At 39.4% G+C, this 24,856-nt stretch overlaps 1 protein-coding gene across 10 annotated transcripts in view; it reads left to right on the top strand.

The window, feature by feature from the left end:
- Positions 1-24,856, top strand: part of NEBL (nebulette) — a 488,546-nt gene that overhangs the window by 359,854 nt on the left and 103,836 nt on the right. For 8 of the 10 annotated variants that reach the window (XM_090047275.1, XM_090047280.1, XM_090047276.1 and 5 more), the window contains 5 exons: positions 4,715-4,816; positions 5,751-5,852; positions 14,454-14,561; positions 18,608-18,712; positions 24,166-24,270. The exons of the other annotated variants lie outside the window; for them this stretch is intronic. In XM_090047275.1, coding sequence (XP_089903401.1) covers positions 4,715-4,816; positions 5,751-5,852; positions 14,454-14,561; positions 18,608-18,712; positions 24,166-24,270 — 522 coding nt within the window. The remainder of the gene's footprint in view (positions 1-4,714; positions 4,817-5,750; positions 5,853-14,453; positions 14,562-18,607; positions 18,713-24,165; positions 24,271-24,856) is intronic. 10 annotated transcript variants of the gene reach the window in all.

Genomic DNA, 24,856 nt, shown 5'->3' with positions numbered 1-24,856 from the left:
CTATATTTACTGAAATCTAAGATGAGTTGGATTCCTCATTCAGCATGGGGAAAAAGAAACCTTGTCTTAGATTTAAATATGGCCAGGGTGGGGGGCTACTCTGGCTCTGGCCTCAACTGGAGGAAGACCAAGTAGTTTCTGTGCATGTGTGTGTCGGGGGGTGGCAAGTGTGGTATGGGGTGGGGTGAGTGTGGGGGGAGATTTTGCATGGCTGGGGGATAGATTGTGTGGTGCATGGGTGGGGGGAGCACGGGGAAGATTGTGTTGTTGCAGGGGTGAGGGAAATGAGGGAAAAGTCATGTGGTGCAGAGTATGGGGACATGGGGGAGACTGTGTTGTGTGGGGTGGAGGAAAGACAGGAGATTGCATGGTGCAGGGAGCATGGGGGAGATTGCACAGCAGCAAGGGAGTTGCTGTGGCTCTGGCTCCAGGCCTGACCCAGAACTAGGGTTGGGGCCAGGGCTGGAGCTGCTGCCGCTGCTGGTGCTTGGCTGGGGCAAGAGCTACCATATGCTCTGTGTCCCAGGCTGGAACCAGAGCCATAGTGGGCTACGGCAGGAAGCAGAAGGGGCAAGTGGCTAGGGGTGTGAAAGCACTTGGAACAAATGGTGGGGGAGCAGGCAGCAGGGGGAGGCAAGTGACAGAGGGGACAGGTTGCAGGGGAGCGGGCGCTGGGGGGGGGGTCACAGTCACTGGGGCTAAGACAGACATTAAAAAATCCTGAGCCTGAATTGATTCAGTCTTTGCAGGTTAGCCTAACCTGGCTAGGCTAAATCAGTTTGTAACCAGACAGACATTCCAAAAATGCAGGCACATGCCTGCAGTGGTTCAGGCTAGAAGCCAGGGCACACTAGAGCAGACTAGAAGCTGGTGAGGGGGGCGCCCTCCCTTCCCTTTCACAGAGTTGAGCTAAGGGGGTGGGGGTGCATGGCCTGGCCCTGGCAAGATGGTCTGATGTTCCACCCCATCCCTCCTGAGCAGCCCAGCAGGGAATGTTTATCACCTCTAACTTAGTGTTTATCATCCCATTAAGAAAACAACAGAGGAACATTACCAGCTACCTGTTGATTCTGCCTTTGTCCTGCCTGCTATAGCTCCGAGGTAGTCAGTATGTGGTCTGCTAGCTAATGCTGAGAGGTATCTGTGAGGGAAGGGGGAATGCCTGCTTAGCAGAGACTGGGAAGGGGACGGGGGGAAGCAGAAGCCAGGCAGATACCTGTAGAGACTGCCGGAGCTGCAGCCAGGGAGAGAGGGGGAGGGGCCAGCCCTGCTGTGGAGCAGAGAGCCCTGCCCAGCCCAGAGAGCATGCTGGGATGCTGGTGGAGTCTGATTTAATTTAAACCAGCAAGGGGTGTGGGACAGACATTGCATAAACTGGTTTGAGCCAAATCAGTTAAGTCTGATACTACATTCAACCAGGTTTATCTCAAACTGGTTTCAGCCTTTTTCAAACTGGTTTATGTGCAGTGCATATCTGTTCTGTTATGGGTTTAAACCAGTTTCTGATCACTTAAACTGGTTTATGTGTAATGTCTGTCCCTAGCCTGGGGAGGCAAGCTGCCTGTGCAGTGACAATTGTTTTCCCCACTGCTGCTTTTCTCACCACTTTCCCCTCACCACTGCTTTCTCTGCTGCAGCAGTGGGGGGAAACTGAATTTAAGATGACCCTCCAAAAACTGTATACATGGAGAATTATAACAAATTTTACAGAATTTAGAGTATAGAATCTAATTATGGGGAAGTTGTCTTAAATTCAAAGTTGTCTGGGATTCAGGTAAATACGGTATTTGAAAATGCCCAGGATAACTTCAAAGTTGAAATTGATAAAGATGGTTTCTTCTTCCTGCTTGTCTTTTACTTCCTCAACTTATCATCAGGCTTCTGGTACTCTTTATTTAACACTTTCACTGCTGCTAAAAGCTACAGCCCTAGCTATAGATTGTTATACAAAAGTCAATAAAAGAGAGTAGTTTCTTGGAACTAACTGTGATCTTGTTCCATTCAAAAGTGATTAAGTAAGCTATTGGCATGATTATTTAATATGTATATTATGGTAGCACCTCAAGGCCCTAGTCAGTACTCATTGTATGAAGCTGACAAAACGCAGAGTAAAGAATAGTCCCTACTCCAAGGATCTAAACATGATTTTCTTCCTTCTCTGACAGTATTTTCACCTTTTTTTCTTTCCTCTTTCTGTTTTTTTCCTTTTCTTTTCCTGGGTGGGCTTTATTACTTTTCCACTTGTGATTCTCTACTTTTTGCTTTCTGTGCTTTTAACCTGAAACTATGGTTGTGCACACTGAGCTGATTAGTTCTTACTACATCTGTTCTCCTTCTCTATCAGAGTAACTTTCAGTTTACTGTTACAATACAGCACTGTAAAAAAACATCTTACTAGATGGAGCAGAATAGCAGCTGTGTAATAGAGGCCAGCATGCTGTCCCAATGGGAAAGGGTCAACATCCAGGGATTGAGGTTATTCAGGAAATGGGAAACATATTTTTTCTTTCTTTGACCTACCTGTGACAAACTACTGTTCTACTGCATAACATTTATATTCTCACCGGAGTATGACAAGCTGCAGAATGGAACAAATATATATTGCAGACATTTGTAAAATGTTAGATGACTTACTTCTAGACATAAGTAATAGGTATTCATTCTGGTTTGGGTGCAGGAAGAATAATAATTCAACCAAAGAAAGCTATTGCAATAGGCCTTGCATCTAATATAATTGGAAATGTTGAAATATAAAGGACTGTTACTATCTGACTTTTTTCCCTTCTGCCCCTTCAAACTAACCATGATATGTTATTTTATGCACTATATTACTGCCATGAGGGAGCAATAAGTGACCAAGTTTCCACATATGTCATCACCCTGGTTCCTTGATTTTCTCTTGTTTGAATTTACCATTCATTCCAGCACTAATTTCTATTTTGAGGACATATGCTGGCCTTTAATTTGCAATTTACATGGATGATAGGGCCCTATTCAGAAACCTGTTACAGCTGCCTTTGTGTTTTTTGCCTCACCTCATGTGGTCATTAGGATGAACAGCATATAATTAGCTAAATCCATGTAAAGCTCTGAATTGCAAATTCTTGTTTGTACTTTTAGTTTTCTGTTAAATGTTTTTCAGTGGCTTTCACAAACTGTAAAAAATAAGAAATGTCCATGTTAATATTTTGGTAGTAATTTGGTTAGTATTTCATCTGCCATTGTGGGTTAAAAATGACAAGATCGTATTTGTGGGCAGGTGGCCAAAATATCAGAGCCCACTTTACTTGTCTACTTAGCTTAAGCCATATGGATGCAAATTACTTTCATGTTAACTTGCAGGTATTTTAAAAATATTTGTCAACAATGGATAGACATATTTTATATGTTCTTTTTTTCTACAGACTGCATTTGTTGTTGAGAACCCTGGTTTTGAATGTTGACCAGCTGAAGTTTTAAAATTATGCATGGATTAAAATGTTCCATTTCAAAACATGAATTATCCTAGTGGTTTATAATAAGCAAAATGTTAAACTGAGAAAATCTTAGAGGAGTGCATGATGATAAGAACAATATCAAAATGTGTTTTAATGTGTTAAGCAACTGAAGAAATTAAAAAAATACAAAAATACAGAAATGATATGGATGCGTTTAAGCTTTGTAGTACCAGTAAATTTTGGTTTCTGCTCTCAGACTTTTATGCATGTTTTTGATTGGTTTAAAGATGGGAAATACTAGCGGCAATTTTCGTGATCATTCAGACTGATTGAAAAGCAACTCAAGAAAATGTGCTTGTGTTGGAACATGTGCTACTACTGCATGGGAGTGAAAACATCCACATATCCCGAATCAGAAAGAAAACACTCTCGCTTATGTTTGAGGGGCTGTGGCCCCAAAGTTTGTGCCCTTTCTATGACTGACTTGGTCAAGGGAGATCTTGGGGCCTGTGCCACATATTGCTTGCTTTTTGATCAAAGACCCATTGTGCCAGTTCATTATATTATTGACTTTTACACAGTCTGGAAAATTCTACCTTGAATATCTCATGCTGGAAACATTGTCCTCGCAACTTTATTGCTTGCCAACCCTCCATGTTTTCAGGCATGGCAATAGATGACTTGACTTGTAGAGGAAGGAACATTTAATGACATACTGAGTGCATCTACATGAGATGCTACTGCAGAGTTGTTACTGCGCATTTATTTAGTACTTGTCTTAGCAAGTACTAAATAAATGTGCACTAACTGGACTTACTGCACAGTAGCACTGGCAAATGTCTTTTAGGTGATGCTACTGCACAGCAGCCTAATAATATTGTGCAGTAGAGTATTAGTACTGTTTGTGCTGTGATGCACTACTGTGCAATATTTTTTGGCTACTGCGCAGTCAGCGTCTCGTGTAGCTCCTTGTATCTCAGAATTTTTATGAAGTGCTCAAAAAACCGAACAGAAATGCACTGTTAGCATTTTAGGCCATCCCTTTTAATGGGACCGTTTGCTATATTAACAGTGTTTTATGTTTTTGAGGGTTTTTGTTTTCCTTATCCAGTTAACCTGTGTTTGGGTTTTACTTAATAATCCCTGCCAAGTAGGGTGGGGCTGGAATAAATTATATTAGCTGGAGGTTTATTGATTTTGGTGGTTGAGCTGATAAATCATTGAGAAATGATGTATAAGCTTCTATTTCTTAAACAAAGCTGTCTTTTGTTTGTCAGGTGTCGTATAAAAAAGATGTAGAAGATATGCATAGATACACTGAGGTGCTGAACAGGCCAGACATAAAGATGGCAACAGGGATAACAAAGATAATAAGCAATGTATGCTCTTCACTTACTGTTTCTGTCAGGTTTGAAATATATTATTTTCTTCATGTCACCTTTAGTCAGACTGTATGGGATGCTTGCTGAGGTGTTCAAACTTGCTACCACAGACTATTTACCTGCACTTATATTTATTCACCTAGATAAAAGTAGTGTGAGAGTGGGGACTTGCCCAGATCATTTCAAAACAGGGTCATTTTCATTTTGAAGCCTGAGAAATCATTTTTTAAAATATGTAGTTTGAGCTATCACCAATAATTTTTTGAGAGTTCATTTATACAAGTTCCATTTTTCTGACCATTTTAGAAAAAATGTGCAGTGTACTTGCTAGAGGATTTGTTTTACTAGGAAAGATCATGGATTTTGAGCTTTGAGACAAATTTTACTCCATTGTATCAGTGCAGCCTTACTGACTTCAGTTTCCTACTACAGGATTGCACTAGACCTTTTATTTTCAAAGGACTGCCACTCCCTCCTCCTGGTTTTGTTTGAAAACTATTGTTAGCTCCTTAAAATGACTGCCACTCCCTCATTCTAGGTTTGTTTGAAAACTATTGTTAGATACTGAAAATAATGTTACGGAAACGGTGGACCAAACTGTCAGAATTGCTGAGCTGCTATAACGCATTCTGACTTGACTGAGAACTGTGGGAGACTGGCACCCCTTAAGTTGGACTCTGCAGTTGGATAGAGTTGTTTTGTGAATGCAATGCATTGTATTTCAGATAAAGTAAATATTATGTTGTTAATGAAAGCTGGGAAGGCCTTTTTAAAGATCTGATTAGAACATTTGTGAGAGTAGTGTCACTGCAGGTCATTAAATGATGCTTTCTTTTCTATTAACTCTAATGCTTATATTTCCCTTGCTAAAACAGAAGCAAAGAGTTTAATAGTGATTAGTATTAATTTATTATTTTTTCTTCTTTTAAAGACTGAGTATAAGAAAGGAAGAGGAGAAATGAATAAGGAGTCTGCTGTACTTGGAAGATCAGATTTCGAGCATGCTAAAGAAGTTTCTAAACTTTTAAGCCAAGTAAGATCATGTCTGTCATTTTTACAATGACTTCATTCAGATATCTCCTTCCTAATAACACAATAAAATATTTTGTATTTGTTAAGATTATTATCTCCAATTGCATGAAAATGTGAAGCTAATGTTTCCAAACCCATTTCAGATAAAATTGCAGTAATTGGTAAATTTAAGATGCTTAGAAAACAGTAGATACAATTTTAAACAGAAGCACAATGCACTGTTAGACTCAGTTACGTGTAGGCTGTCAGACTAATGTGTTGTAGTATTTTCTAGGATTTCTGAAATATTAACTCTGTCATCTAGAGTCAGATTCAGCCAATTTTACTAATTTTGTGATTGAGGTAACAGGGACTTCTTATATAACCACTCACCATTGTAAGAAAAGGGATCAGGATTCAATTCTAAGTGGACAAAAATGTAGCTACTCTTATACATTAAAATCAAATCAAGAACCAAATTCTCTCCTCATGTAGATGTATATAACTCTCTTTGATTTGCTAGGTAGTATCAATCTTCCCTGGAACTGAAAACACATGAATAAACATACCATAGAAGAAGCTGCGGTGCAGTGTTGTGTAATTCTTTCATTTGACTTGGTGGCATCAATTTTCATTAGAGCTAAGAAAAACCCCATGAAGAAAACTGTTTAGAACAGTATAGAATACAACAATTAGCAAAAAGCATTAGGCCTGTTTTAGCGGTCTTTAGCTCCTTTTGATAGGATCAGGTATTGGGTCCAGAGGTCAGCTATGTATAAAGAATTTTCCAGAGAAACTGCACCCTTTTTATAAGAACACTGTGCATTTAAAAGCCATAGAATTAAAAAAAAAACAAAAACAACTTCTGCTCACTTTATCAATTAAAAACTGGTTTTGTGTTCTAATTAGATGATGTTGTTCCTTTTTTGTAACACATTAAATGGTAATTCCCAAGCAGACTGACAAGCACTTAATACATTTCTCATACTCCTGGTATTTACTCAAGAAGTAGTGCATGCTCTGTGTGACAAGCTAGGGATTAGCTTTTTAGATCTGTATATTAATGATGGGAAGGGGATAAAATGTTTATTCTTTAAGAGTCACAGTTACTGATTTATAAAAATATAAACAAAACATGCACTTTTTGTTCACTTAAAATGTACTCTATTACATTTCTGACTCCATTCCCCTGCAACCCACTTCATAAATAAGAGAGCTTGCTCCTTTCCCTAGTCCATCTCCATTTTTCGCATACTTACAAAATCAAGAAGCGCCTCCCAACAGCACACTCCAGCTGCCCTTTGCTTTTGTTTCTGGCTCAGCTTGCTTCAGTTGTTACTAACAATCATGAACATCTCGTGCTTCCCGAGGCTGGCAGGGGGCATGGTGACTGACCTCAGGTGGCGGCGGCGGTGTTGTGGTGGGGGTGTGGCAGTGGTGAGTGGGGAGCTTCTGCAGGCAGCCTGTGGTGGTGTCGGCAGTGGGGAAAAGGGGTGGCAAGTGGTGACCGCCAGCAGTGTCAGCACAGCCAATCTCAGGGGGTGCACGTGCACCCCCTATGCATTGCCCATGCTAACAATCATAATAATAAAATACAATTTATTGCTTAGTGCAGACTGTTGCTATACCAGTTCCATCATTCAGCTCTAGCTATGTACTTTTATTTCTCCTTTCTTATTCTTCTTTAGCTTATACCTAGGGTTCATATAGCTGAGGGTGTGGCCACTGGAGAGGCATGGCTGGCAAAGTGCCGCACATTCACACTTATTAGTAAATCACATTGGGTGCATCTACACATGTAATTAGTATGACTCAATAAACTCTGGTGCAGTTTGCACCGGAGTTAACTTCCTGGGTGCAGCATCTGCACATGCATTGGACTGCAGCAGTTTGAGCTGGGGGGGAGCAGCCCCGGGCTAGCAGGGACCTGAGGGACTCAGCTCCGGGAATCCAGGTAGCAGCAGCAGAGGGGCTGGGTAGGGTATAAAGGTACTACAGTGCAAGCGTAGGCAATGGGCAGCCCTTGCACTGTAGCACCCTTGTGCCCCAAGCAGCTCTAGTTACCATCTACACGTGCATTTAAGCACAGTTATTTTTGCCACTTGGGATAGTACTGTCCCTTACAGTACTATCTTACAGTGGCAAAAATGCGCTTGCTGCGGTCTAATAGCATCACATATGTAAACTGTGACACTTACACCACAGCAAACTATTTTATTACACTGTTAAGTGCATATGTAGATGCACCCATTGTGTATTTGTATAACTGCAGTGTCTAGGAACCCCAGTTGTGGTTCTAAGATCCTATTACACTAGGATCTGTACACACTCAGTGCAAAGTTTTTTGAGAAGCTGGGTAAATCAGCCATGCAGAGTCCGTGCTACCCTGTCTAGAAGTAACTAAGCTAGCTCAGATGTGTGTGTTACACTGCGTTATGCTGTGTAGACAAACCTGCAGCCAGTAGGAGAGGCTTTTTTCAGGGGTGGGGAAAGGGTGTTTTTTATTTGTTTGTTTTTATATGAAAACTAAGACTTATATAACTGTGAATCCAGGATTGGGGGCATTCAAGAAAAAGTCACACATTGTTATAGTAAAATGACAAATTGGGTAAGATGGTGTTTATAGTGGGCTGAAAAGGAAGTATTTTAATGGACTGTATATGTGCAGATACTATAGGGGTAGAGATGGTAAGAACAAGAAAAGGTGATGTGAGTGTACCAAAATGAAGGCAATCCAGGATCTGAGTCAAAGTGAGGGTGACAACTTTGGGATGTGATTGACCCTCAAGCCTCTGCCAGCTTTGTGTCTTTGTAAAAGAAGAAGAAAATTGACACCCAAAAGCAGCGAAGTGGCAGCTTTATTGGACTAGTGCATTTTTGCACATCACAATCTGTGCCACTGTTATTTATTTGAATCAGCATGAAAAGTAGGAACTTAATTAGAACCTTGGAAAAATGAAGCTTTTACATGTCTAGTTTCTTATCATTAGAAGGGAATTAATATTGTTTAGAATATACCTTATTTTATAATTATATTCTCTGTCCTGATAGTGATGAGACTGTGTTTATCTCTTTTGTTCAATTTTTAAAATTAACTCTTTTTAAAAATCAGTAACCACTTACGTTAAGCATTCCTATCATTATATATACACATATACAATGCAAAAACATTATTATGTATACTGTATTTTCTTGCCTACAGCATGTCCAGGAATATAATACGTTGTTTTTGAAAGGCAGAATGAAGAAAACTTTTTTCCCCATAGTTATGTTTGCATGGAGGAAGGGTAGAATCTAATCTTCAGCTGAGTCACCCTCCCTTTCTTGTTTAACTAAAGCTGAAACCCTATCTGTTGCTAAAGACTAGTTGTCATGGGTAGATCTATGATTTTGAAAAGAGCTGAAGAGGCTTGAAGGCTATGAACTAGGAAGAGGAGACCAGAAACAGTTAACAGAAAGCAAAATTGCCCTGAGGAATTTTAGCTTGATTAGTGGAACACCAAGATTATCAAAAAGAGAAATGATAGTGAACTTTTGGAGTAAAGAACAAAGAGCCATTAAGTCAATTGACTCCCTCAGCTGCCTGAAGAGTAATGCAATGGCTGCTGCACTGTGAAGCAGGAATCAGAGCAGGTTGCTTGTATCTCCTGCAGAAAATCAGCATCCCCTCTTAATACATATAACCCAATTTGGGGGCTGATTTTGGGGAAAAAGGCACATGTTGTATGTAGAAAAATACAGTGTGTGTGTATGTATGTCTATAATGTACAAATACATATATGATATATACTAACTTTATAGTCTTGTTATAAATTCTTTTGAATTTTAATTTACATTTTATATTACACCAATGTGATACCTGCTTTACAGGAAAGGGTTAATAGAGGTAAGATTTTTGTGTAAAATGTACTTCACATTAGAGTACCAATGGAGATAACATTGAGGGATTAAATAATGAATTTAAGCACTCAATTTGTGTCTTTTTTTCTTAGCTTAAACTCAGCTAGCACTTTCAGGCACCCACATTTAATTTAACTCCATGTTTACATTACATATCCTTCAGTAACTAGGTATTCCTGCAGGTTTTCCACTTCTTAATCTGTTTTTGGCCATGAGGAAGCGTTTCTGCTGTAAGCGTGTTTTATTACAGTAGTACATTCTGGGATCCCAGTGGCTGAATGATTCGGTTTTTGTATTTTTCTTTTTTTTGTAAATCTGAACAAACTTGGATGGTGATGTCATCCATTTATGAAACTGAACACTCCCTGTGTGAACAGCTCTGAACTACAGATTTGATTCAGGAATGTTGCTGCTAAGCTTCAAAAGAAACTGTTCTATGTAGCTGCAATTGTGACTTTTATAGGTTTTGTGTAAGGCAAATGAGAAAATTGTTTATCCAAACTTTATTTGATGCCAGAAGTTTTTTCAGGGAGGTTGTTGTGTTAAAGCCTGCTCATTCTTGAGCAACAATAGAATGCAGATCCCACACATTTCCTTTAAATTAATCCTCCACTCTACAAAACAAACAAACAAAAGGCCTTAATTAAGATGTATTATTTTAAACCCATGTCATTATTGAGATTTTTTTTAAAGATCAAATTCTTAGATAAATTTCCACCAATGAATTTAATTTTGACTCCCACATTTTTGCTTAACATCCATCACCACCCTTGTCTCATTGAAATATTTTTCTTGTTTGCTTTTAATTAATACCTTTTCTTTCAGGCCTATTTAATTTCTTTAAGCCATATTTCTTCCTTCTTCCCTTCCAAGAGAAAGTAAACATAGCATACAAGTACTTACTCTGACTGATTACTTTGTTTGTTGTTCCCTCTCTCTCTATCCTAATCTTCCTTCATTGTTTCTGGGCTTGCGTTAAAAAGGGAGAAATAATACGAAAAGAAAAATAGATAAAAAGAAAAAATGAACATATGTGCAGTGTTCAGTAAAATGCTTACCCATGGCATATCAGTTATAAATTGCTGGGAGTGCAAAGAGATCCTGTTGAGGTCCATTAAAATTACTGTTCTGCCTCTGCCTTGCCCCAAAGTGATGTGGCTTTGGAGTAGAGAGCAGAGACAATGAAGTAGTACAGCAAGACAAGACAGTTAGATATGGAGGTAGTCAGAGGTCACTTCCTAGATTATAGACTTTTAAAATCAGATTGCATATATGGTCCCCCTAAGTTTAGAACCCTCATTCTTTTAGGCAATGTACTACAGCCCCTTGTGGTCATGTTTTTTTCTTCAACACTAGTCTGTCCCATTAATGTGATGAGAAACAGTATTACAGAACACTAACAAGAATTCATTACTGAAATATCTGTACTGAAATGTACCATTATTATTTTTTAAAATCTATGGCTGTCAGATTACTTCAGTTGTGGCATGATAAATTAGTTGGGGAGAGTGCCCATTTGCTTGAATATTAGGGACATATTGTAGACTCAGTCCACATGTGCAGCTTGATGTCATTTGTTGACAAAGGGGATGATATGGCATTGAGTAATATAATGGTTATATGGACAATGACTTTAGAATGTACTTTGCTTCCCAAGGAGTAGAAACAGGGTTGCATTTGCCATGCTTATTTGATCCCCATGTTAGATGGCTCATTGATTCACACTTCCTAGCAAATCTAATTTTGTTGAATTTATATTAGGAAGCAAGCTGGAGACAAACTTTTTTAATAAAGAAAAAGCCTCAAAGTTATCCCTATGCTACTACTTATAGTGAATATGTAATTGCCTTGACAAAGTAATTGTCCTTGCATCCAGATATGCACATTTCTAACTGAACCAAAGCCAATGCAAATGTCTTGCAATGTGAATTAGAAGAACCCACCAGAAATCAATAGATGTTTCTTCTCAGAATCTGCCTTAAAATTTATAAAGCTTATTGGGTTCTCACAGAAAGGTCTTTTTTAGAAGTTACATTATTCAGATTTACTGCTTTGGAGAAATAAGTTTGATTTGTTTGATCATTTCATAGATCTGGAACGTAGATAGTGAAGTGACTGATTTTTTTTCTTTCTAATGTTCCTGAGATAAGAGATTTGCTAAGTTAATGCAGTGATACTTATGTAAACTAAAACAGGATGAGTCTTCTGCATTATAGTAAATCTAAAATGCTGATGAAAATTGTTTCAATGATAAAACCCTGAAAAAAATAATTTCTGAAAGGGGCACTTGTAGTGTAACCACTTTATCAGACACTTGTGCAGGGAGAAGAAAAAAAACTTGCATATTTATTTAATGGATAGCATGGTACATTGTATTGGATGTAATGTAGACTCAGGCATGAGGGATCTTGGCTTATATTCACAAAAACAACACAGTTCAAAATGAAATTTGAACTTTATTCTGCCCCATTATTCCCAACTGTTGGAAAGCAGCAGGACAGTGAGCATGAAGTTTGATGACACAACTAACAGTCATGCACAATGGGTTGAGTTTAAGCATACAATTTTACCATTTTCTTAATTTCTGTATGTTTGCAGATGTTTATGTTTGGGAGTATGTTCTACCTGGTGTTGTGGTCTTAACTATAATTATTTGCACCCCTTTCCCCCTTTTCTTTTTTTTCCTCTTAAAAAATTCCAAAGATTAAAGATAGATATTTATTCAATCTACATGTCACAGCAGCAAGGTAGGCACAATTCCTTTTTTATAGATGAAGGCATTGAGGCAAATTGTGTGTATCCTAAGGTCTTGCAGGAAATCTATGGAGAACTCAGAGATCTTTTTGCCCATCTTTACAAATAATGGCTATGATTTGGGTGAGAATTTTATCCTTGACTATAGTACTGATGGGATAATTTACAAATAATTGGTTTAAGAAATGTAACTTCTTTTGGCTTCTAGAATATTTTTAGCATCTTTTCATTGATATGTTATTCAAAATTGTGTGAATTAAGCCATTCTCAATGAGTATTCAGTAGTCATTGGGTGTTTACAGATATTTGAAGGTTACAGAGCGTAAAAAAGGGCCACTGAACCTATCTTAGTTCACCCATATGTGGACCTTACACTTAAAACCCTAGTTTGGTCCATCTAAATTTTGAACGGTACAGATGTTCTCTGAAGGTTGGATTGGTTAAAAAATGGATGGCTCACTCTAACTTTAGTTCACCTAAGAGGCACCCTAAGTTATATTGGTTATGGTTAGATTAATCTAGCTGAATATTTGTACATGTTCAGAATGGAGCCCTGGGGTGGGGAAAACCCAGGTGCTCACAGCAGCTTCCTTTCTAGGCTATTTCTAGCCATTCCTCCCCCCGCCCCGATGGACAACCTCCTCCCAAGGACCAGGTACCCCTGAGCCTACAAACCACCACTGGTGCAGGAACCTGATTTGAAATATGTCAGGGTGAAGGGAAGGGTGGGCAGGATCAGAGGGGGTGTTGGTCTTGGGGGTGGGGTTCATCTGGAGGTGGTGGGATTGGGGGGTTGTCACCCCTATTTTGGGGTGGGGAGTCCCCCCTCAGACCCCAATAACTCCCCATGGACCTTCTAATCCCCCAGTCCTACCCCCACATGGAGCTGCTAGCCTGCCTGATTTGCCTGCTCCTTCTCCTGCCGTGATTTATTTCAGTTGGGGTTCTGGCACTGGCAAACGCTAGTAAAACTGGCACCAGGAGCTCTCTAATACTGCCAACCCCCCACAGATCCTGCTAGGCTCCAACCCCCCACAGACCCCACTATCCTCTTAATTCCCCCAAACCTTTTCTCCAAGGACCCCACCAACCCCCCACAGATCCCACTAGACCTCTGATATCCCCAGGCCCCTCTGAGGACTCCAGTAGTACCCTGAGACCACCAACCCCTCCCCCCCACCAATCCCACCTGCCCGCTATTTCCCCTACTGAGAATTACCTTAAATCTGGCTCCTGTCACCTGTCTAATCACTGAGTTAGATTGGGCAACCATTTTTAACCTAAATTCAACTTCCCAAACTTCTAAGTGTTACATCTGTACATCTAAGTGTACATCTGTACACTCTCAGGGTTAAGCCAGTCTTAATGAGTATTCGCTAATCCAACTTTATTAATATTGGTTGGTCATGTAGATCATATAGGGCTTTTATTTTTTTACTCAAGCACTTGAGTATAAATACATGCATGTGTAAATCTAAAAATTTTTTTTTATGTTAGTAAGACTCAATTACGTGAGAGGTTGTAAAAAACTAACATAGTATAGACTGAGCTCTGGCTGAAATGAGGTCTTTTAAATATTCAGTTGAATAATCATAGTCTTATTTTTTAGTAAGTATATGCACCCAGTGCGGTCTGTCATATACCTAATCCACAATAATACATTGTCAATGATAGTGGTGCTAGTGATATCACAAATATATTTGCTTCTTTTTATTACCTTTATTTACATACAACTGTTGGGGGCTTTGTTTGTTTAAAACAGGTGATTAATATATGTTAAAGTAGAAATATTCTTACATAAAATGTGCTCATGGGGAACTTTTCTCTCTTGTCATCTTTTTCACTGTTGTTATAGTGGGATTCATGGATGAAGAATTTGTCTTTAATAAGCTCCTTAGTAATCTCTGAATTTGTCATGCCTCCCTTCACTGTTACATTTTAATGTAAGATCTGTTTGCTTTGACAACAGGTTAAATACAAAGAGCAGTTCAATAAAGAAATGAAGAGTCACCAGTATAATCCTCTTGACAGTGCTGCTTTCAAACAAGCACAGATTGCAGCTACTTTGGCAAGTGATGTAAGTTCATTATTCTATGCTGTGTCCTAGCCCAAAGAAAATATGGTATCTGTAGGCCTTATAACTTGCTTGTAAGCTGAAGCTGCATTGTGCATCTTTGATTTTTCTAAGAACACAATTTGTATTATGTTGTGTGTATATAAAGTAACTGAGGGTTGAATATGGCATTAAACATGGAAATCAGTTTGAAAGTAGAATTCAGCTTTTGGAGCCCATGGCAGAGTACAATATACAGGGACATATTTAGCTTATTTTTCCCTTGTCATGAGACCTGTCTCCTCCAAGTTGCTATAGTGTATCCTTCCATGGCCATTTTCTGTCCTGACCTTCCTCTAGTTGTGACCCAACCCACTTATTTTAGAGGCTATACTATTTGTGCTGAATTTCTGGGTAATCAAATGGAGTGGTAAATTGGGAGATAAAGCTGAAGTTCAACATTTCATGCAATGAGAGCAGTGAGAGGATTTAATATATGTCATTATCAGATAATGCCAGTATTATTTTCTTAACATTTATCAGTAGCATAATCCTATCAATATAGCAGGAGTACAGCAGTTTGGCTCTCTCACAATTACATGATTTTGAGTCCCACTTCAGACTAAGGCTAATGGCAGTCTCTCCAGTTGATCTACTGTAAGCATGTACCTCATCATTTCAGCTGGAGTGTAAAAGGCTACCAGAAAAATGCGGTCAACCACTAATCTAAGATGTCCAACTTCTTGCTCAAGGCAGGATAATCTGTGTCCAGATCATCATAGGCAAATATCTGCCTAACGTGTTCTTAAAAAATTTGGGAACAACTGTCATACATTTTTGGAAAATCTTATTACATGGCTGAATCAATTACTATCTATAGCTCACTTTTATAAGTAGTGGATATTTAAATATTTTATTCATCCTTTAAAACAGTGTTTTCCAAAGTATGGGATTGACCTCTGGGAAGCATGAGAACTCAGCATTTCCCACTCAGCTTTCATTAAAAAAAGTATTTTAAAACTAGTCCTTAGCTACTATAATTGCAAAAAATGTTTTAGACAAACCGGGTAGAATTGAAGCACTAATGTCTGCCTGAATTTGCAGAGAGCCTGACAAAGTATATTTACATCTATACCAAGGATTTTACTGGCACAAATATGTTGACTTTATCTCAGTAAGGTAATAGCTTAGAAGCAAATGGGTGTATCTACATGCACAAGTAATTCAAATAAACTCCAGAGCAGTGTGGGACTGAGTAAACTACTCCTAGGCACAGCATCTACATGTGTGCCTAGGACACCAGCAATTTGATGTGGGGTGGAGCAGTTTACACCAGGGCCTCTCCAGCCCTGCTTGGCTTGGGCTGGCAGGGGACATGGGGAGTCAGTCCCAGGCACCAGGTGGTGACATTTGGTGGTGGTTAGGGCATGGGGGCATACTGAAAGTATGGAGCCATGAGGCTAGATTACAGGCAGGAGTTTTGCTCCCTGCTGACTGGGCTGACAAGGTCCAATTTACACCTGCAGTCATCATCTGCATGTGCATTTAGTTGTAGTTAGTTACCCTGCTATTAGAGAGTACTTTTCCTGACAATACTATCTTATGGTGGGATAATTAGTTTACTACAGCATAATAGTGTCACATATGTGTAGACAGTAATGCTTTACTCCACATCTACTTAGTCTACTCTGCAGATAAGCACATGTGTAGACGTGACCAGTGACTATGTTTAAAGGATTATTTTTAACTGTTTCACTGCTTGTTAGAACAAGCAGGCTTTGTGTACAATTTAGATGTTTATCTGGCCTAGTTAAAGGAACAACCTGTTCCTCCAGCGTAGATGTTGTTGTAGAAGACATAGCTTGTATAAGTTTACTGAAGTAAAATAAAGTATATCTGGGTATATCTGGTCTTATGCTATTATAAATGCATCTACTGTAGGGATTTTACTGAAACAGTTATGTTTAATAATCACACACTCTATATTTTGCATGTATAATATTGTTGGCCAAATTTAGACTAGGGCCAGAGAGGAGGTTTCATCTTAAGAAAGTGTATACCATCATGGCACTGTTCATAGGGAACAAGGATGAATGGGGCAGGAAAATGTCCAAAGGACCAGTCAGCTCTGGGGAGGTGTGAGACAGATTTATAATATGGGAAGTTTAGGCCTTTAACATCGGCAGGATTTCAGGGGTAATTCATTTCTTTTTTCTAAAAAGTTTGGGAAATCCTTTACAGGCTACTCTCTGCCATTCCGTCAAGTTATTACATTCTCTCTGGAGGAGACTGTTTATTCTAGTTGATGAAAAACCACTATTAAATAAAATGTATGTAAATAGAATATACAAAATATTGATTGATTGACGGTTAGTTGTTCTGCAGAGGATAACTATTTTGTATAGTTAATGTAAAATATCTGAAGTGGGAGAAGAAAAGAAAGAAATCAGCATTGTTTAAAATAAGTAGCCTCAGTGTAATTAGAATAAGGTATGCTTACTAAGAAATGTTCTACAGCCATAGAAAAATTGAAGATCCAAATAAAAGTCCATAAACAATAACAGTTGATGCACATGCCTTCTGTATTCTGCTTTAAAAAAATCTTATAAAAATTAGATTTGGTTAACTTTACTCCCTTACCTTTTTGGAAGGTGAGTTGTTACCAACATATTTGTTCAGGACTAGAAATGAAGCCCTTTATTATATGTTGATCTTTATCAAATAGTAGTAAATGAGCACCATCTAGTGGCATATATACATTGCAAGCACTATAATAGGCATAAGACAGGGCAGGATGGCACCTTAAATCAGTGGTTCCTATTACTCTTCCATAACTTCTGTGAATTGATTGGCACCCCACTTCAGTAACTATGTATTGCAACGCTTAACCCTTGGCATGGAGGTGGGGGGTAGATGGGGAGACTGAGTGAGCACTCATCTACTTGTAGAACAGCAAGGCAGTGACAGTCATGAGATGATCTCTTTGCTCTGGAGGCAACACAGAGGCACCTAAGACACTTAGGACACAGACAGAAGTTACATTTGTCATGCAAGCATCTCGTGGAAAGCACTCTACAGCCATGTACTTACAGTAGTGCATGGCTGCAGAGTGCTTTAAAAGTGCCTGATTTCTTGATGGTCTGAACCCTCATTATATGAGGGTTCAGAGGAAGGCACTCCAAAGTGGAGCACCTTCATTAACATCTGATACAGCCCAGCTGCTCCCCTGGTGCTGTCTTCAGAATGGGAGGGGGAGAAGGTAAGGGAGGAGTTTGGTATGGGGTTTATCTAGCTTGTGCTGGAGGGTGAGGCAGGTGGATTGGAGCCCCCCCCACCTCAGCATTGGATTAGAGACCCCTCCTCTCCCATTTCGAAGTCAACACTGAAGCTGAGGTGGGGGGCAGGGTTAGGGATAGCATATATGTAGCTGCTTCGAACTGGAGCAAACTTAGCTGCTCCCAAACCTCTGGACCCAACAGTGAATGTCTGTTGAGTTGAGGGTAACACTGTACCTCTCAGTGCTTCCTGTGAAGCGCCATAAGTTACATTCGGGAGCTGCATGTCTGTCAGCACCCTTAGCTTCTCATGCAGGGGGAGGGAAGAACAATAAGCACTTTGCTTCTCACAGAGGCCCGCAAGGACAAGCATGAACTTTCCTTCTTGCTCTGGAGCCAGGCAGAGATGAGCCTGTACTAACCTCTTTGCAAAGAAGTCTCCTGGGGAAGAGAGAGTGCTTATTTCCTCACAGCCTAAAAAGGATCTTGTAGCACCCGTACTGAGAATTACTGCCTTAGAGATTAATTTGTTCAAACGGGCATAAGTTTTCTTAAGTGACAGCTAAAGCATCTGATGAAGCAGGCTGTTGCCTACAAAAGCTTATGCCTACCTGAACAAATTAGTTCCCAAGATGCCACCCTGCCCTGCATTTTGCCTGACTTCAGTCTAACATGGATAACTATCTCTCTCAAAGCTCTGTAATAGGTAGACATTCTTGGTTGTAAGCAATGCAAATAATTTTGATGAAAAGCAAAGGTTAGTAAAATATTCTGTCTTCTGATTTCTATTTGCAGGTGAAATACAAAAAAGATATGGAAAGCTTGCATGATCCAGTTTCAGACTTACCAAACTTGCTGTATTTAGAGCATGCTTTAAATATCAGCAAAACGCATAGTAATGTAAGTTGGCTTTTTTAACTAATGACATTTGACGTTTTAGTTAAAAATGAAATTATAGCTATTTATTTAATTAAATGAAATATGCATCGTTTCTGTGGTATTATTTTCCTGTTCATCAATGCATTTTGATGATAATTATATTGATGATATCTCAGTCATGCACAATAATATACCAAAGCAGATAAGGTTCTTTTGGTAAATCTGATATCTTTTATTAGACCAACTCAAATAGTTGGAAAAATTGTTCTTTGCAGTCATTCAGGTATAAATACCTTTCATCTGTCTGATGGAAGAGCATGCAGCAACTGCAGATGCTTCCTAAGCCTGAGAAGAATTTTTCCAATTATTTGAGTTAGTCTAATAAAAGATATCAGATTTATCCGAAGAACCTTGTCTGCCTATGTCCTTAGACGGACATGGCTACAACCTATATCCCTGTAACAATAATACCAAGGTAGCTTAATAGTAAGTGTGTCTTTATGAAACTATGGATCTGAATGATCTGTTTGGGCCACAACAATGTTCCATATTTCTCAAAACTTTAAATGGTATCTTAAAGCACTTTATGAAGTATGTCAGTGCCATTAACCTAATTTTACAGATTGTGAGGGTTTAGCTGGGATGTAGGTTGCCACGGCTGCAGTAAGCCACTAAGAGCGACTACGAGGTCAGCAAGGTGGGAGTACAGATTACCCAAGTGTTGGGTCAGGGTCTGAGCTCAAGGCACAGAGAATGTGGAGACTAAGTTCCAGGAGCACTGAGAGGGGAGATCCAAAATATGTAGTCTGAGAAGCAAGCCAGGATTAGAAACCAAGAGTCAGAGAGCTGGTGCTGAATTCCAGGGAAGATCTGAGGTCAGGGTCAGAAAAATCCAAAGCCAAGTCAGGAGAACCAGAGAAAGCAGTGAACATAAGTCTTGCCAGAACAGCTAGAGGCTGTGTGAAGGCATGCCTGCAGCCTGAGACTGCAGGTATGCTTAGAAGAGTTGAGTGGTGCCTTCAGTAGCTAATCCAATTTCAGAGAACTGGGGCAGTCACATTATCCAAGGATTGGGGCAGGTGTGATAACTCAAGTTGTTGGCCCAGCCAGTCATCCTTGATCCCCTGACTTGGAGGTCCTGCATGGATACCCTTCTAATTCTTGGTTTCTAGAAAAGGGACAATGTGTTTTTGTGGGGCGGGGGTTCTCTCTCTCTTTTCCTCTTAGTCATCTCCTTTTCTGGTGGTGATATCTAAGGGTGTGTACAAAAGTTGCTTTTTTTAGCATTTCAAGTGCTCTATTGCCGTGACTTAACAGAAGTATACGGCTTTACAGGACTTTAAACATAAGTAGAGCACTTTAAATTAATCCTTGTTAAATAAGGTATTACATTAGAAGTGCTGTATTTTATAGTGCTTTAGCAACCTGCAGTGTTTTAAATAACTTATGTATGTTGGTGAAATTTCTGACCAGTGGAGAAGTCCCAGGAGGCTGTGGAGCACCCCTTGCCTCCTAGCTTGGAAAGTGCAGGGAGGCTGAGAAATCTGCCCCTCCCCTCCCCCCCCCAACCCAACATTGCACTTATGTCATGTTTAAGAGTGCTGTATCTTGATAGTGCTATAAAAAAGTTCTCTAAGTTACAGCACTGTAAAATGTGCAGATTGTGTGCACATTTGTGTACTTTTGTACACATCTCAAGTCTACAAATCACCAGGGTTTAGCCTATTCTCTACTGTTTGCCTAACTAATACTCAGCGTTGTTAGGCCTAGGTTTAACTTCCTTCAGCTAAATATATTTAAATTGATATTTCACTAGCAGGTTAAGTGAGCACTTTAAGAATGACCGTTGTCACTTCCTTATCTCAGATGTCATAAGAACCCTGATATTTTCCTGTATGGAAAACTGCCTAAATTTTCACCTTTAAAACCTTGTCTTCATCTGCCATGATTTCCATCTTTCTTTTACCCAGGTGATGGTTGCTCTCACTACATCATCTTTATTTCCATACCCATGCCTAAATATTGACTTTCTGGAATTTCTAATCTTGGCTGTGGTGAGAAACAGGAACATGTCATTCCCATCCTCTGAGCTATTTTTCTAATAAAAAAGATATTAGTCTTCAAACTCCTTCATAGAGTTGACCTACCCACCCCATCTCTTGATTTAAGCCTGTCTTTCCCCATGCTTCTCAAATATCATTTTGCTTTGTGTTCTCTCTCTCCATAGCAAACAAGGCAATCCTTCGTCTAGTCTATTCCCACCACCTGGAACAGCTTTTCTGACTTTCTGCCCCTAACCGATTTCCAAACACTCATCTCAAGATCTGTTTCTCTTACCTTGACCTACAGTCTGAAACAAAAATCTATTTAGAGCAATTACTGAACCTTACAATTTCCCTGTGGTTTACTTTTCTCCCATGAAATTTATGCGCTTTGTCTTTATCTTAATACAGTCACACCTGCCACCTGTGCAATACATTGTAAGCTATATGTTTTATTATCCTGCCTCTTGACTGTGATTTGCTACAAATGATTATTGTATGGCTGACTACAAAATATTTTAGCTATATTTTATTGGAAAGATGCTGTTCAGACCAGTGTTTTATGGGAATAAATTACCCCATTTAGAAGGAGATCAAGAAATATGCATTTGCTTACAAAGAAAGGCAAGGATTTCTTTGGGTAATATATTTTTGGACCAACTGTGTAGTTGGGATAGAGTTAGACAAGTTTTCAAATAACAGACCTGACAAAGAACGTCTTGCAAGTTTGCTTAAAAACTCTTATGAACTCAGTTATACGTGTTAGCAGATACATGTTACTATGTGCCTTATTTCAGCTGAGAGAGCTTCATTCTGGGATATTTCCTCTGTATTTTGAAGGACTTCCTAAAAGATACAAATACTTCTTCTGTTGATTCAGCAGTGGGGAACTTTGAGTGAAGAAAATAAGAATGACAGACCCTTGAGAGGTGTGAAAGAATGTGTGGAGCATAACATGGAGTTTAACTGTGTTCCCTTCTGAGTTCCTTCACCTTCCCATTACATAGCAGGAAGGATTAGGCAAGTCTGGCGTAAACCTTCCTTGTGGAAATGTTGCTGAGTGCCTGAAAGTAAGCAGAGGGGAAGGGGAAAGGAGGGTCTCGCCTGCCCCTGAGAATTCAAGGACTCCCGCTGCTTCTGCTTTGTCTCTGCACCTGTCTCCTGTCTCTGGAGTGGTGGGGGAGGTACCATTCCAGTGCCCCCTCTAAGTCAGAGCCCACACCTGGTGCCACTCTTGCTCCCCCCCACCCCCCAACAGTTACACTGGTGTTCAAGCTTGCTCTTGTTTGACTACCCTGTCCTCCCCCTCTTTAGATGTAGTAAGTGTGTCTTTAGGAAACCATGGATCTGAGTGATCTGTTTGGGCCACAACATTTTTCCTTAGTCCTCAAAACTTCAGATGGGTCATCCCAGTATGACTTGGAAGAGTTAACATTAGGAAGTTTAAAAAGTTAAGATTGTTACAGCTGTGTCTAGTGGCCACTGGCCAAGAACCAGTGCAGGTGAAAGGCTAACAAAGACATTTTCCAAAGGTAAATGAAACTTGGAATTCAGCTGCTAGATCTTGTGGATATAGACAAGGGGAAACCTGAAAATCTCTACAGACTGAGGTCACTTGACTTTGGCTTTTGCTACCTCCAGACTCCTCCTCCCATTGCACATGCATTGTATGACGACAGGAGTAGGTATCAAGCGATTGCTAATATAGCATGAGCTACTTTAATCCTCACTGGAAACAAATAGCAATAAAGACCATGAGTTGGGCACACTGTATCCCTCGTCAGTGTTTAAATTAATAAAATTATGCCTTACCTCTTAAAATCCTTCCCATGTGTCTGTCATTTTTTCACCTGTCTGTCCTGCTAAATTCGAAGACATAAAGGGAATGATATTAGGACTGTGTGAAGCTTCGGTTACTGATTCAATTCAGTGGGGATTCAGCCCAATTTGACAGCTGAATCTCTGAATCCAAATCGAATTAGGAGACCCATTAATCTTTCTGAATCGAATCAACTCGGAGCCTTCTGATTCGGAGAGATTCAATGATTCAGCCATAGACACAGCTTTATATGTTTTTTCTATGTACCTTCAGGTACCAGGTGTGGCTTGTGAATACTGTGATGGTGAGGTGGATGGAGTGTCCCACGGGAGCATTGTGGGGGTCCCCTTCGCACTCGGCAGCGGACCCGGAAGTAGACCAGAAGTACTTCCAGTCCACATCCAGGTCTGCCGCGGACCATGCAGGGAACCTCCCCCTTTATGTCCCCCTGCTCAGTGACTGGTGCTTCCTGGGTCTGGGAGGGGACACCTGGGGTTCCCTTGTGGCCTATTGCTGAGCTGGAGGGTGTTGGGGGGTGGTCCCCTGTGTGCTTGGCAGTGGATCGGGTCCACGTGCTCAGCAGCACTTCCAGGTCTGCCACAGAGTGCATGGGGGATCCTATTACAGTGCTCATGAGCTGTGCCTGGTATCTCAAGGTACCTAGAAAAAACTATAAAGCTGTGCCTATGACCAAATCACTGATTCTCCAAATCACAATTGAATCTTTCGATTCAGATTTGGCTGAATCTAATCAGCACAGTGATCTGAATTAGCAAATTGAATCACTGTCCCCCAAATCAGGACGAATCTGAATCCAAATCGAATACTGCCCACTTCGCATACCCCTGAGTGAGATATATTTCTAAGGAAGAAGATTTACAAGAAACTAAAAGTACTGTAGCTTTACACTCGCACATTGATTTATTTTCTCTGTACTTGCATACTCTAAGAATCGATCAAAAAATAAATTGCAAAAGATAATAGATCTAATATTTCCTATTCTTTACAATGTAAATTAATTCCAGATGCATGTGGTTATTTGAACTGGTTAGTTTAGACAGGTACAGGATTTAGGGGAATCAATTCTGTGCCCGGAACTTAGTGTAGTAAGAATTATGAAACTTCCCTCTATTGTTTTTCCAAATTATGTTTTAATTTTGTTTAATTTTATTACTTGAGCAGTGACTTTAAAATATTACTTCAGTGTCTGAATACATTTTTCATTTGTTTCCATTAGAGAAGCTAAACAGATGTTATGTGACATTTATATCCTTTCCACTAGGAGGCAAATGGAGACTATCAAATATTCTTTCTTGCCCCTTCAGACTAAATAATAATAAATATTCTTACAAGGATAAACCATTAACATTTATGTATCTAAGACATTTTTTAAAACTCTTCTGGACTCTGTAGATGTTATCATTTTTTTCATTCTACCGCATGTTATAATTGAGATCCTTAAAATTTTTTTAGAATCAGCATTAGAGCTTCTGAGAGATGGGGATAAAAATTACTTTACCTTATGTTGGTTGTCTTCTATTTAAAATGCTATTTAAGTTTCAAACAGTCTGGATTTCATATATAAAAATATGCTTGGATACTTTTTGTTTCAGTATGAATACAAGAAACTATTTGAGAGAAGTAAGGGACTTTATCATTTTGCCTTGGACACAGCTGAACAGATGCACCACAAAGAAAATGCTGTGCTTCAAAGTCAGGTATATACATACTGTAAATAAATCTTACAGAGACACAAATTCAGCTTTCATGTAGTGACTAAGTCATGTGCAGAGTCCCACAATAAATTACAATGATATGAAATGCATATAAATTTAGTATGGCCCCTCATGGGTATAGCGAAGTGCTTATATTAAAGTATCAGGGCTAAGTGCATTGAGGTCTCTTACAGGAAAGGGGTCTCTTTAAACTGTTCTTAAATTCAGATGCCAATAAATATATAAGAAAGTGTGTGATACCAAGAGAGTTATGGATGAAATCATTCTTTGTAGATTTGGTGATATAATTTTAATGTGGTACTTGAATGAATGAATGCATTGATAAATTGATTGATTGATTAATTGGTTGATTCATCCATTCATTCATTAATGTGTATATATACATACATATATGCATGTATGCATGGTGTGTGTATCACATTAAAATTATATCAGTTCTGTGCCTGGAATTTAGTGTAATAAGAATTATGCAAATATTGCTTTTCCAAATTATTTTTTAATTTTGTTTAGTTTTATTACTTGAGCAATGACTTTAAAATATTAATTCAGTATCTGCAGACATTTTTCA

This window comes from Crocodylus siamensis, chromosome 5 (genome assembly GCF_052110815.1).
Source record: "Crocodylus siamensis isolate JL-2025a chromosome 5, ASM5211081v1, whole genome shotgun sequence".
Classification (NCBI taxonomy): Eukaryota; Metazoa; Chordata; order Crocodylia; family Crocodylidae; genus Crocodylus; species Crocodylus siamensis.
Note: the sequence above shows the minus strand (reverse complement) of the source record. Positions and strands in the feature narration are given on the sequence as shown.